This window comes from Lampetra fluviatilis, chromosome 63 (genome assembly GCF_964198595.1).
Source record: "Lampetra fluviatilis chromosome 63, kcLamFluv1.1, whole genome shotgun sequence".
Classification (NCBI taxonomy): Eukaryota; Metazoa; Chordata; class Hyperoartia; order Petromyzontiformes; family Petromyzontidae; genus Lampetra; species Lampetra fluviatilis.
Window position 1 is genome coordinate 6,714,352 of NC_136337.1, and position 15,384 is coordinate 6,729,735.

At 54.7% G+C, this 15,384-nt stretch overlaps 1 protein-coding gene across 2 annotated transcripts in view; it reads right to left on the reverse strand.

Moving 5' to 3' along the window:
• GART (phosphoribosylglycinamide formyltransferase, phosphoribosylglycinamide synthetase, phosphoribosylaminoimidazole synthetase) overlaps positions 1-11,306 on the reverse strand; it is a 36,325-nt gene extending 25,019 nt beyond the window's left edge. For both annotated transcript variants that reach the window (XM_078881986.1, XM_078881985.1), the window contains exons 1-8: positions 11,248-11,306; positions 10,663-10,744; positions 7,045-7,132; positions 6,343-6,487; positions 5,173-5,268; positions 3,080-3,254; positions 2,184-2,295; positions 383-451 (exon numbers count right to left, since the gene is read on the reverse strand). In XM_078881986.1, coding sequence (XP_078738112.1) covers positions 383-451; positions 2,184-2,295; positions 3,080-3,254; positions 5,173-5,268; positions 6,343-6,487 — 597 coding nt within the window. In that variant the 5' untranslated portion in view covers positions 7,045-7,132; positions 10,663-10,744; positions 11,248-11,306. The remainder of the gene's footprint in view (positions 1-382; positions 452-2,183; positions 2,296-3,079; positions 3,255-5,172; positions 5,269-6,342; positions 6,488-7,044; positions 7,133-10,662; positions 10,745-11,247) is intronic.
• Between the last annotated feature and the right edge of the window lie 4,078 nt (positions 11,307-15,384).

The following is a 15,384-nucleotide window of genomic DNA, read 5'->3' on the forward strand; positions in this document are numbered from 1 at the left end:
CACACACACACACAGACACACACACACACACACACACAGACACACACACAGACACACACACACACACAGACACACACACACACACACAGACACATACACACACACAGACACACACACACAGACACACACACACAGACACACACACAGACACACACACACACACAGACACACACACACACACACAGACACACACAAACACACACACACAAACACACACACACACACACACAGACACAGACACACACACAGACACACACACACACACATACACACACACAGACACACACACACAGACACACACACAGACACACACACACACACAGACACACACACACACACACAGACACACACACAGACACACACACCCAATGCACCAACTCACGCTGATCTCCTCCCCCTCCAGCACCTCCTCCACCAGCACCGTCTCGCCCGCGTCGCCATGCACACGGTCCTGCTCCAGCCACGGGGGGGGGGGGCGGGGGGGGGGGCGTGGGGGAGGGATAATCAGAATCAATATCTAGACTGGGGGAATCCGATGAGCTACAAAGCTCTTTCCCACAGACACACGGCAGGGGCACGGGGTCACACAAGCAGTCCAAAAATACAGGATGGAGTGCAAAGTGCAGGAAAGGTAAACAAGCAACTTTAACAAAATTACAAATAAAAAAAAACCAAGCTAAAGAGCTTCTTTTTAAATCCTTTATATTAAGTTCGCATGCTTGCTTGCTTGCGTGCTTGCTTGCGTGCTTGCTTGCTTACGACCGTGCAAATCTTTCGGTCGTTTTTTAACCCACCTCCCGTGATCCAATCGAGCTGACATTTTCCACACAGACTCGTTGTGACAGACAATTAATGTTTGTGGAAAAAAAATCCCAAAATTTTACACTTTTTAGGCAAAATTTTTATATTTTACATATATTCAAATATAACTCATTCTTGGCTTTGGCTGAACGTCACAGTGTAAGAGCCCAGAGCGTAACCCCTCCACAGGCCGTGGCGGAGTAGCGCAGTTGGTAGCGCCCTCGCTTCCCATGCCAAAGGTCGCGGGATCGATCCCCGCGTCCTCCACAGGCGAATATATTTTTAAATCCTTCATATTAAGTTCGCTGCCACGCATATAAAGGATTTATAGTGAAAAACTTTGTTTTTACTGGTTATACTTATTCAGAAGCGACCTGGCAATGACAAATGACAGCACCATCACCATCATCATCACCACCATCACCATCATCATCACCATCATCATCACCACCATCACCACCAACACCACCACCACCACCACCATCACCACCATCATCACCATCATCATCACCATCATCACCATCATCACCACCATCACCATCATCACCGCCATCACCATCATCACCATCACCACCATCATCACCACCATCACCACCATCACCACCACCATCACCATCATCACCACCGTCACCACCGTCACCACCACCATCGCCATCACCACCGTCACCACCATCACCACCACCTCCGTCACCACCGTCACCACCACCATCGCCATTACCACCGTCACCACCGTCACCACCGTCACCACCACCACCGTCACCACCGTCACCACCACCGTCACCACCGTCACCACCGTCACCACCGTCACCACCGTCACCACCACCATCACCACCACCGTCACCACCGTCACCACCGTCATCACCACCACCACCACCACCGTCATCACCCCACCATCACCGTCACCACCGTCATCACCACCACCACCACCACCGTCACCACCGTCATCACCACCACCACCGTCACCACCGTCATCACCATCACCACCACCACCGTCACCACCGTCATCACCATCACCACCGTCATCACCATCACCACCGTCATCACCATCACCACCGTCACCACCACCGTCACCACCACCACCACCACCGTCACCACCGTCATCACCATCACCACCGTCACCACCACCGTCACCACCACCACCACCACCGTCACCACCGTCACCACCGTCATCACCACCACCACCACCGTCACCACCGTCATCACCACCACCGTCACCACCGTCACCACCGTCATCACCATCACCACCACCACCGTCACCACCGTCATCACCACCACCACCACCACCGTCACCACCACCACCGTCACCACCACCGTCACGTGGACATTTGGGCCCGAGAGGGGGGGGGGGGGGGGGGCCCGCCCGAGGTGGTTGCCACCGGCACCTGCATCATCTCCATGACGACGCGGCAGGCCTCCTCGCGGTCCCTGGCCACCACCACCCCCTTGCCTCCGGCCAGGCCGCTCGCCTTGACGACGAGCGGCGCGGGCTCCGTGCTGAGACAAAGACAAAGATCCCCCGTGTAGCCTTGACACACTGTTGGGGCAAGTGCTGTTAGCGAGCAGCTCCTATGAAGGCCGGAACGGCGCACGAGGGGGTGGGTGGCCAACACCACGCCCGGCCGTACGGAGACACGTACGGAGCCACGCGTGGGGACACGGAGACACGCACGGAGACACGCTGACACACGAACAATATGGACATACGAACACACAGACGAGCGGACACACGGACAGACTGACACACGGATAGACTGACACACGAACACACGGACAGACACACGGCCACACGAACACACGGACAGACACACAGACACATGGACAGATCCCTTCTGCGAAGAAGAGAGAACGTGGCATTGTGGGAAACGGCAGCAAGCAGCGACAGGACCGCAGCACCCCCAGAGGGAGAAATGCATTCTGGGAAAGAGTGGCCAGACGAGGAAGGGGGCGGCAATGGGGTTGTGGTGGCTGTCGGAGTGGTGGCGGTTGTGTTGTTGGTTGTTGCCAGTGGTTGTGGCGGTAGTGGTGGCGATTGTAGCGGTAGCGTTAGAGGCAGCGGTTGTGGTGGTTGTTGTGTTGGTAGCCCTTGTAGATGTGGGAGGATGTGGTGGCATTGTTTGTGATGGCAGTGGATGTGGTGGCGGTTGTGGTTGTGATGGGGATGGTTGTGGTGGTTGCGATGGCGCCGATTGTGGCGGTGGTTGTGGTTGTGGTGGCGGTTGCGGTGGTTGCAGTGGTCGTGGTGGTTGCGGTGGTTGCGGTGGTTGTGGTGGCGTCATACGAGTTGATGTAGGCGCAGGCGGCACGGGGCTCGGTGAAGGCCTCCCAGCGCGCTGTGGGGATGCCGTGGCGCTCCATGAAGGCCTTGGCGAAGGCCTTGCTCGACTCGAGGCGAGCGGCGCGGGCCGAGGGCCCGAAACAACGGACCCCGGCGGCCACCAGGTCGTCGCTCACGCCTCGTGGGAGGACGACGATGATGACGACGACGACGACGACGACGAGGAGGAGGAGGAGGAGGAGGAGGGTGACATACAGAGAGAGAAGTGGGGGGGGGCGGTAGCGGATTCTCACATGAGCGCAGGGCCCATCCCACCCACCCCCCCAACATCGAGTGGCCAGCAACAAGCAGCACTATCCACAGCGTCAAAAGCAACGGCGAGCGATTGATCGAGCGAACAAGCGATCGATTGAGGAAACGAGCGAGCGAACGAGCGATCGATTGATTGAGCGAGCGATCGATTGAGGGAACGAGCGAGCGAGCGAGCGATCGATTGATCGAGCGAGCGATTGAGGGAACAGTCCAGCGAACGAGCGATTGATTGATCGAGCGAGCGAGCGATCGATTGAGGGAACGGTCGATCGAACGAGCGATCGATTGATCGAGTGAGCGAGCGATTGAGGGAACAGTCCAGCGAACGAGCGATCGATTGATCGAGCGAGCGAGCGATCGATTGAGGGAACGAGCGAGCGAACGAGCAATCGATTGATCGAGCGAGCGAGCGATTGAGGGAACAGTCCAGCGAACGAGCGTTTGATTGATCAAGCGAGCGAGCGATCGATTGAGGGAACGGTCGAGCGAACGAGCGATCGATTGATCGAGCGAGCGATCGATTGAGGAAACGAGCGAGCGAACGAGCGATCGATTGATCGAGCGAGCGAGCGATTGAGGGAACAGTCCAGCGAACGAGCGATCGATTGATCGAGCGAGCGAGCGATCGATTGAGGGAACAGTCGAGCGAACGAGCAATCGATTGATCGAGTGAGCGAGCGATCGATTGAGGGAACAGTCGAGCGAACGAGCGATCGATTGATCGATCGAGCGAGCGATCGATTGAGGGAACAGTCGAGCGAACGAGCGATCGATTGATCGAGCGAGCGATCGATTGAGGGAACAGTCGAGCGAACGAGCGATCGATTGATCGAGCGAGCGATCGATTGAGGGAACAGTCCAGCGAACGAGCGATCGATTGATCGAGCGAGCGATCGATTGAGGGAACAGTCGAGCGAACGAGCGATCGATTGATCGAGCGAGCAAGCGATCGATTGAGGGAACAGTCGAGCGAAACGAGCGATCGATTCATCGAGCGAGCAAGCGATCGATTGAGGGAACAGTCGAGCGATCAATTGATCGAGGCGAGCGATCGATTGAGGGAACAGTCGAGCGAACGAGCGATCGATTGATCGAGTGAGCGAGCGATTGAGGGAACAGTCCAGCGAACGAGCGATCGATTGATCGAGCGAGCGAGCGATCGATTGAGGGAACGAGCGAGCGAACGAGCAATCGATTGATCGAGCGAGCGAGCGATCGATTGAGGGAACGAGCGAAGCGAACGAGCAATCGATTGATCGAGCGAGCGAGCGATCGATTGAGGGAACGAGCGAGCGAACGAGCAATCGATTGATCGAGCGAGCGAGCGATCGATTGAGGGAACGAGCGAGCGAACGAGCAATCGATTGATCGAGCGAGCGAGCGATTGAGGGAACAGTCCAGCGAACGAGCGTTTGATTGATCAAGCGAGCGATCGATTGAGGGAACGGTCGAGCGAACGAGCGATCGATTGATCGAGCGAGCGATCGATTGAGGAAACGAGCGAGCGAACGAGCGATCGATTGATCGAGCGAGCGATCGATTGAGGGAACAGTCCAACGAACGAGCGATCGATTGATCGAGCGAGCGATCGATTGAGGGAACAGTCGAGCGATCGAGCGAGCAATTGATCGAGCGATCGAGGCCAATCGCCGAATCGGTTCCAGCGGCTCCCCCCCTTGTGCGGGGGGTGGGGGGGGGGGGGGCCGAGGCCTCCTTCCCCCAGCAGCGGCACTTGCGGGGCTGCGCCTTTGCCCCGAGCTGGCGAGGGTTGCAGCAAGACTCACCGGCGGCGAGCGGAGCCTCGGGCCCCACGACCACCATGGAGACGTTGTGATCGGCGCAGTACTGCACCAGCAGGGAGTGGTTGGCCACCGACACGCCTGTCACGCGCGCACACAACAACACGCATGTAACACATGCACACACACACAACATGCATGTAACACACGCACACACACACACACGCATGTAACGCACACACACACGCATGTAACGCACGCACACGTGTATACACACACACATGTAACACACGCACACGTGTATACACACACACACACATGTAACGCACGCACATGTACACACACGCACACGCACGTAACGCACGCACACACACACACGCACACCTGTATACACACACGCACACGTGTATACGCATACACACACGCACACCTGTAACGCATGCACACACACACACCTGTAACGAACAAACACGTACACACACGCACCCGTAACGTGCACAGACACACACACCGGGAATGCACACATCCAAACAAAGACAAAGATCCCCCGTATATCCTTAACAGACTGTTGGGGCAAGTGCTGTCAGCGAGCGGCACCTACGAAGGCCGGCACGGCGGTCCAAGCACTACGACACGTGGCACTTGCCCAAACAGTATGTTAAGGATATACGGGGGATCTTTGTCTTTGTTTGTATGTGTGCATTCCCGGTGTGTGTGTCTGTGCCCGTTACAGGTGTCTGTGTGTGTGTGTATACACGTGTGCGTGCGTTACATGCGTGTACGTGTGTGTACGTGAGCTTGCTGTACCACCTTCCCCTGGCAGAGGCAGGGCTACGGCCCCTTCTCCGTGCGCGATCCACCAACCCTCGCTGACCATGTCCCCAAAGCGCCGGCTCACAGCCGCCAGGCCGAGCACATTGGTATCAGCGTGACGACAATCACCAGCCATCACCACCATCGTCAATGCCATCACTGTCACCATCACCACCATTATCGTCGTCGTCGTCATCATCATCATCATTGTCGTCATCATCGTCATCGTCGTCGTCATCATCGTCGTCATCATCGTCATCATCGTCGTCGTCACTGTCATCACTGTGGTCTCCATCAGGCGCGCCGCCCCCCGTGCCCCCCCCCGTTCCCCCCGCCCCCCCCCGTACCCCCCGTGCCCACGTGCCCCCCCCCGTGCCCCCCCCCCCCCGTGCCCACACCCACCAGAGTTCTCGACCTTGCCGCCGTGGGTGGCGGTGCCCCCGTTGCCGGGGGCGACGATGACCTTCTTGACGAGGGGCGACTGGGCGAGCGTCCCGGCCAGGACGTGCTCCCTCGCCCCTCCTCCCAGCACCAGCACCGTGTCCATCTGCTCGCGCGCGCGCACAAGCAAAGGTGCCCCGGGTAGCCTCGACCAGGATGCGGGGGCAAGTGCCGACGGGGTGCGTGGCCTAGCGAAGCGCCAGACCGCCTTTGTGTCTCCCCAGCGGCGATGTTCACTGCGCAACGCAGCGGGTGCTCGTTTCAAGCTGAGCCGATCTAGGGGGAGGCCCAGGACCGGTTCAGATCATCGTCAGCGGTGTTGGTGGTGGCCGTGAGCGGGAATCGAACTCGGGGATCTGCCGGGTTCGTAGCGCTAACCGCTGCACGCACGCGCAGACACGTGCACACACACACGTGCACCCACGCGCACACACACGTGCACCCACACACACGTGCACACACACACAAGTGCACCCACGCACGCGCACACACGTGCACACACACACACACGTGCACCCACGCACGCGCACACATGTGCACACACACACGCGCACACACGTGCACCCATGCACACACACGTGCACATGCACACACACGTGCACCCACACACACACGTGCACGCACACACACACGTGCACCCACACACACGTGCACACACCTCACCTCCTCAACTCCTTGCGTCGACGTCCGCCCGTGCGCAGAAACTCAGCCTCACCGATGCCGCGTCGCTCAGCACCACACTCCTGAAGGCCTGGGACACAGAACAAGGCAGCGCGTGCGTGTGTACGTCTGCGTGTGTACGTCTGCGTGTGTACGTCTGCGTGTGTACGTCTGCGTGTGTGCGCGTGCAAGTGTACGCGTGTGTGTGCGCGAGTGTGTGTGGAAGCGCGTGCGTATGTTCGCGTGCGTCTACGCATGCGCTCCGCACGAGCCGCGCGCGCGTGTGTGTGTACGTGTGTGTGTGAACGTGTGTGTACGTGTGTGTGTACGCGTGTGTATGTGTGTACGTGTGTGTACGCGTGTGTATGTGTGTACGCGTGTGTATGTGTGTACGTGTGTGTGTACGCGTGTGTATGTGTGTACGCGTGTGTATGTGTGTGTGTACGCGTGTGTGTGTACGTGTGTGTGTACGTGTGTGTGTGTACGTGTGTGTGTACGTGTGTGTACGTGTGTGTACGTGTGTGTGTACGTGTGTGTGTACGTGTGTGTGTGTACGTGTGTGTGTACGTGTGTGTACGTGTACGCGTGTGTATGTGTGTACGTGTGTGTGTACGTGTGTGTGTACGCGTGTGTGTGTACGTGTGTACGTGTGTGTGTACGTGTATGTGTACGTGTGTGTGTGTACGTGTGTGTGTGTACGTGTGTGTGTGTACGTGTATGTGTACGTGTGTGTGTGTGTACGTGTATGTGTACATGTGTGTGTACGTGTGTGTGTGTACGTGTGTGTGTGTACGTGTGTGTGTACGTGTGTGTGTGTGTACGTGTGTGTGTGTACGTGTATGTGTACGTGTGTGTGTGTGTACGTGTATGTGTACATGTGTGTGTACGTGTGTGTGTGTACGTGTGTGTGTGTACGTGTGTGTGTACGTGTGTGTGTGTGTACGTGTGTGTGTAGCGGTTAGCACGCTGCGCTATGAACCCGGCGACACGAGTTCGATTCCCGCTCACAGCCAACACCAGTGACAATTATCTGAACCGGTCCCGGGCCTCCCCTGGGTCGACTCGACCTCAAATGAGTACCCGGTGCGGTGAACATCAGCATTGGGGGGGGGGTGGGAGGGTGGGGGAGACAAAGGCGGCCGGGGGGTGGTCGTGGCCACACTGCGTGCCGCCCTTCGTGTGTGCCGCTCGCAAACGGCACTTGCCCCGGCGGGCCGCGTGGGCTACCCGGGCGGGCGGGGGGGTCTTTGTCTTTGTTTGGGAATGGGTCGCAAGCCACTTAATTCCGTAACAAGATTGGGCTATAAACCATTGGTGGGGCGCGTCCCCGTAACTCCTCGTTGTATTGCTAGTAAACAATCTACTGTGTATATGTCGACGAACGGCAGGAGGGTCACAACATTCATTCGCCCCGTGGGAGTCACGGGCCGCGACCTCCCCGTGACCTCTGGACCGGAGCTCCGATGGGGACGCCCGTCGAATGGGGGATCTTGATTTGGCGCGGGGAGAATTGGAATCCGATGAGCCACGAAGCTCTTTGTCGCGGGGTGCGTTCCGGCAGGGCAAGGCGTCTCTCCCGGAGCACCCTGAACTTTAACGTCTCCCTACAAGATCCACTCCCCACAAGTCACAACTAGAACGGGACAGGATCAAACATATTCTTGGTTCTTTCGGTAAAGTCACGTAGAAGGGAAATAATAAAATAATATAAATATGAATCCCTGCAGTCACGAAAGCTTTAAATCAGGATCAAACATGGTTATCAAACATGATTATCCTGCCACACTGCTTGCTGCTGCTGCTGCTGCTCCGTTATCAGCGACAGGACTCCAACTCGTGACACACAGCGGCAATCTCTCCGATCTGGCTCCGAATATTTACCCGCGAGAGAGAGAGAGGGGGGCGAGCCAGAGATCACGAGACGCACATTCGCCTCGCTGTGAATCCACGCCGCGTCGATGGCGATGGTTACCGTGGCCAATGGTCGCTCTCGTTATGGATTTGGGTCCTTCGAATATCACGGTCACGAACAAAGGCCTGCTCTCATCATCATCATCAGCAGTTGCAGAAACAGAATCATCATAAGCAGCAGCAGAATCATCATCATCAGCAGCAGAATCAGAATCATTATCAGCAGCAGCAGAATCAGCATCATCAGCAGTTGCAGAAGCAGACTCATCATCAGTAGCAGCAGAATCAGCATCATCAGCAGCAGCAGAAGCATCATCATCCGCAGAAGCATCATCATCAGCCGCAGACGCATCATCATCAGCCGCAGAAGCATCATCATCATCATGAGCAGAAGCATCATCATCATCATGAGCAGAAGCATCATCATGAGCAGAAGCATCATCATCATCATCATGAGCAGAAGCATCATCATCATCATGAGCAGAAGCATCATCATCATCAGCTGCAGAAGCATCATCATCATCAGCCGCAGAAGCATCATCGTCATCATCAGCTGCAGAAGCATCATCATCATCATCAGCTGCAGAAGCATCATCATCATCATGAGCAGAATCATCATCATGAGCAGAATCATCATCATCATGAGCAGAAGCATCATCATCATCAGCTGCAGAAGCATCATCATCATCAGCCGCAGAAGCATCATCGTCATCATCAGCTGCAGAAGCATCATCATCAACAGCAGTCTCAGCAGCATCAGCATCATCAGCAGTCGCGGTAAATCCACTGCTGGATGAATAAGCCAAGCCACGATCACCACGACGACGACGATGTAACGATGCACCGGGCGTCGTGCGTGCCTCTCTCTCCTCGACTCCACAACTGCGAGCGGGATTCACCGATCATCGCTCCGTCTCCACTGTGGCCGTCCCCCCCCCTCTCCCCCTCTCTCTCTCGGGGACGCGGCGTTCCCCTCTTAAATTGGCTGGCACGTTCTAGATTTGAAGTTTTCGTGATTGCAAATAAGTCACGTGGGTGAAAACAAAATAAAATAAAACTAAATTAAATCACGACGTTTCGGAAGCTCCCCCACCCCCAGTACCCAATATAAGCACGTGTCTCTAAATCTCTCTCTTCACACGCTACAGTGATTTTGCTGGAGCAGTCACCACCTGATGACGGATGCTTGTGTTGCTTCCGAAACGTCGAGATTTGATTTGGCTGGCACGGTCTGGCTTTGTTGAATCGAATGATTATTCTTCAACATCTCACGTAGCGGTTTCGCATTCAGTGTGTCATCAGCAGAGCGGCTTGGAGCAATGCCCATGATCAGTTAGACACAAGAACGACCACGGCACAAACCCAACACGTAAAATGAAATATATGACAACGCGCGACGTTTCGGGCGATAGCCCTTGTTAAGTTAACGTTGAGCGGTTTGCTCCATTGAAGAGTCCCAACCCACCCATTCATTCATTGCGATGCTGATACACGCGGGGCCATGTGATGGTGGTGGTGATGGTGGGGGTGATGATGGTGGGGGGGGGTGATGGTGGGGGGGGGGGTGATGGGGGGGGTGATGGTGGGGGGGTGATGGTGGGGGGTGATGGTGATGGTGGGGGGGGGTGCATCATCAACGCAGCAACTCGCTCGCAACTCCACTCACTCATTCACACTCTCACCACTCTCACCATTCATTCACACTCTCACCTCTTTTGCTTGCGGCTGCTGAGGATGTGGACGGGAGTTGGGGGAGGCGAGGACGGTGACGATGTTGGGATGAGTGCCCAGCCTGAGAAGGAGCAGCAAACACGACTCGTTACTGCTCACCAACTCACTCACCAACTCACTCACTCACCAACTCACTCACTCACCAATTCACTCGCTCACTCACTCAGCTACCCGGCTCGCTCACCAGCTCACTCACTCACCAGCTCACTCACCAGCTCACTCACCAGCTCACTCACGCACCAGCTCACTCACGCACCAGCTCACTCACGCACCAGCTCACTCACTCAACAACTCACTCACCAACTCACTCACTAACTCACCCACTCACTCACTAGCTCACTCACCAGCTCACTCACTCGCTCACCAACTCGCTCACCAACTCGCTCACCAACTCACTCACTCACCCACTCACCAGCTCACTTACTCACTAACTCACTTACCAACTCACTCACTCACCAACTCACTCGCCAACTCACTCACTCACTAGCTCACTCACCAACTCACTCACCAGCTCACTCACTCACTCACTAACTCACTCACTCACCAACTCACTAACTCACTCACCAGCTCACTCACCAACTCATTCACTCAGCCAGCCCGCGCGCTCGCTCACCACGTGGTCTGGGCACAGACACGCCCCCTGACGTCATCACCCCGCCAACTTGCGGAGTGCCGAGGGGAGGAGGGGTAGGAGTTGTGTGTACGGAGTGTGTGTGTTGCGTGTGTATTGTGTGTGTATGTGGTGTGTGTGTGTGTTGTGTGTGTATGTGGTGTGTGTGTTGTGTGTGTATGTGGTGTGTGTATTGTGTGTGTATGTGGTGTGTGTGTGTTGTGTGTGTATGTGGTGTGTGTGTTGTGTGTGTATGTGGTGTGTGTGTTGTGTGTGTATGTGGTGTGTGTGTTGTGTGTGTATGTGGTGTGTGTGTTGTGTGTGTGTTGTTTGTTGTGTGTACTGAGCGTGTGTGTGTGGTGTGTGTATTGTATGTGTATGTGGTGTGTGTGTTGTCTCTGTGTTGTGTGTGTGTTGTTTGTTGTGTGCGTGTTGTGTGTACGGAGTGTGTGTGTGGTGTGTGTATACGGAGTGTGTGTTGTGTGTACGAAGTATGTGTTGTGTGTGTGTTGTTTGTTGTGTGTGTTGTTTGTTGTGTGTGTTGTGTGTGTGTGTTGTTGTGTGTGTAAGGAGTGTGTGCGTGTTGTGTGGTGTGTGTTGTGTGTGTTGTTTGTTGTGTGTTTGTTGTGCGTGTGTATGTGGTGCGTGTGTATGTGGTGCGTGTGTATGTGGTGCGTGTGTTTGTTGTGCGTGTGTTTGTGGTGCGTGTGTATGTGGTGCGTGTGTATGTGGTGCGTGTGTATGTGGTGCGTGTGTATGTGGTGCGTGTGTTTGTTGTGCGTGTGTATGTGGTGCGTGTGTATGTGGTGCGTGTGTTTGTTGTGCGTGTGTATGTGGTGCGTGTGTATGTGGTGCGTGTGTATGTGGTGCGTGTGTATGTGGTGCGTGTGTATGTGGTGCGTGTGTATGTGGTGCGTGTGTATGTGGTGCGTGTGTATGTGGTGCGTGTGTTTGTGGTGCGTGTGTTTGTGGTGCGTGTGTTTGTTGTGCGTGTGTATGTGGTGCGTGTGTATGTGGTGCGTGTGTATGTGGTGCGTGTGTATGTGGTGCGTGTGTTTGTGGTGCGTGTGTATGTGGTGCGTGTGTATGTGGTGCGTGTGTATGTGGTGCGTGTGTATGTGGTGCGTGTGTTGTGTGTGTTGTTTGTTGTGCGTGTGTATGTGGTGCGTGTGTTTGTGGTGCGTGTGTATGTGGTGCGTGTGTTTGTTGTGCGTGTGTATGTGGTGCGTGTGTATGTGGTGCGTGTGTTTGTTGTGCGTGTGTATGTGGTGCGTGTGTATGTGGTGCGTGTGTATGTGGTGCGTGTGTATGTGGTGCGTGTGTGTGTGGTGCGTGTGTGTGTGGTGCGTGTGTGTGTGGTGCGTGTGTGTGTGGTGCGTGTGTGTGTGGTGCGTGTGTGTGTGGTGCGTGTGTGTGTGGTGCGTGTGTATGTGGTGCGTGTGTATGTGGTGCGTGTGTATGTGGTGCGTGTGTTGTGTGTGTGAAGTGGTGTAGCGCTACGCTGCGCTACGAACCTGTCATCCCGAGTTCAATTCCCGCTCACGACCAACACCGATGACGATTATCTGAACCGGTCCTGTACCTCCCGTAGGTCGACTCAGCCTCAAATGAGTACCCGGTGCGGTGTGTAGTAAACATCGTCACTGGGGAAGACAAAGGCGGCCGGGCGTGGTGCTGGCCACCCACCCCCTCGTGTGCCGTGCCGGCCTTCGTAGGTGCTCGCTAACAACACTTGCCCCTGCAGTCTGTGAAGGCTACACGGGGGATCTTTGTCTTTGTGGTGCCCCTCAGCATGGTTGGCTACGTACGGTGCAGCAGAAGTTCAACATACAGTGCATCCAGTAGGGGGCCATCCATTGAGTCCGTACGCATGGAGGGGGGAGTGGGGGGGTCACCCAAACGCGTATGGGGGGGGGGCTACTGACAATGGACTTATAGCTAAACGGGGGGGGGGGGGGTTGAAGCCTCCGTAATAATGTGTCTACATTGGTATTCAAATGAGTTCGATAGCCCGGCTGTGGACTTCTCTGTTTGCTTAAACACGTGAATATTATGAATCCTTGATCGTTTCTGCGTGGATTACATATCGGTCGTTCTAGAGGATTCGGGGTAGGGGGGGTGTAAAAAACAGAAGCCCCAGTTTACGGAATACAAGTTTATGTTTTGAGAGCCAGAGTCCCAAGTCTGCAGACAGAAGGCCTGGTCCACAGCCAAGAAGCCACAAGTCTGCAGACAGAAGCCCCGGGTGTACAGACAGAAGCCCTGGTTTACAGGCAGAAGGCCTGGTCCACAGCCAATAAGCCCTGGTCCACAGCCAAGAAGCCACGAGTCTGCAGACAGAAGGCCTGGTCCACAGCCAAGAAACCACAAGTCTGCAGACAGAATGCCTGGTCCACAGCCAAGAAGCCACAAGTCTGCAGACAGAAGCCCTGGTCCACATCCAAGAAGCCACAAGTCTGCAAACAGAAGGCCTGGTCCACAGCCAAGAAGCCACAAGTCTGCAAACAGAAGCCCCGGGTGTACAGACAGAAGCCACAAGTCTGCAGACAGAAGCCCCCGGGTGTGCAGACAGAAGCCCTGGTTTACAGGCAAAGGCCCAGTTTGCAGACAGAATGCCTGGTCTCATGACAACGCCCCCCCCCCCATCTGCCTCTCTGGCCGAAAGGGCATCTCACGCTCAATTCGATTTGTCAATTTAATCTTCCGATAAATTCTGCCTCTGATAATTATTAACATCTCTTCTAGATTTGAAGCTTTCGTGACTGCAAGGATTCATACTCTTAGGTTTTTTTCGGTAAAGTCACGTGGGTTAAAAATAAAATTAAAATTTAAAAAATAATAGAAATAAAAAATTTTTTATCTTTTATTATATTATTTTATTCCTATTATTACTTTTATTTATTATTATATTTTTGTTATTTTATTTCTATTATTACTTTTATTAATTTTATTTTTTACCTACGTGACTTTACCGAAAAAACCTAAGAGTATGAACGTCTCTCTCTCTCGAGAGAGAGAGATGCCATTCGCCGGCATCAGCGCGCGTGTTAAATTGTAGCGCCCCGGGCGTGTGGATTCATCAACGATGACACGTGTGCCTCGAAGGCGTCTAACAGAAGTTGTTCTGTGACATCTGCTGCTTCTAAACTCACCCGACCACTCGCTTGGTCCAACGTTCGGTCAACGTTGGGATGTTGGCCCAATGTTACCCCAACGTTACCCCAACGTTACCCCAATGTTACCCCAACGTCGGTCCAACGTTGCGATGCTAGCCCAATGTTATCCCAACGTTGCTCCAACGTTTAGGATGCTGGCCCACCGTGACCCCAACGTGACCCCAACGTTGGGATGTTTTACTGGACACCTCGTCCGAGGCCCCCGTCGATGCGAGCGAGCGTGGCCGCACACAGACACGGCAGGGACCACTCGAGACGCTACCCCCCACCACGTGGTTTCACGGCTTTATTTTGGTGATTTCGAAAAGTGTATTGGTTTAGCCATCTTCTTGGTTCTTTCGGTAAAGTCACGTAGAAAGGAAATAATAAAATAAAAAAAATTAAACGTAATAAATAATTCCCACGACGTTTCGGCCACAACGCAAGCAGCCGTCCTCAGGTGGAGAACAGGTCTGTCGGAAAGACAGCGTCTGTCGTGAGAATGATTTTATTATGTTTTATATTTTTATTTATTTTATTATTTCCCTTCTACGTGACTTTACCGAAAGAACCAAGAAGATGAATCCCTGCAGTCACGAAAGCTTTAAATCGAAAGTGGTTTAGCCATGTTTGTTTGTTGTAGTGTAGTGGTGATACGCGCTGGGGTAGCGATCAGGTGCCAGCGCGTTGTGATTGGTTGTGTGTGTGGTGACGCGCGCTGACGGTGAGGGATCAGGGGTCAGCGCGGGATCGTGGGTTGTGTGGTGTTGATTGGCTGGGTGCCGGTGACGTGCTGGTGTGGGAGTGATCGAGTGGCAGCGCGGCGTGATTGGTTGGTGAGTGGAAACACGCGTTGGGGGAAAAGGATCGTAGAGATAGCGCGTTGTGATTGGTTCACTAAGGAGCGATGCTCGCATCGAGGTCCGCATCCGCTCC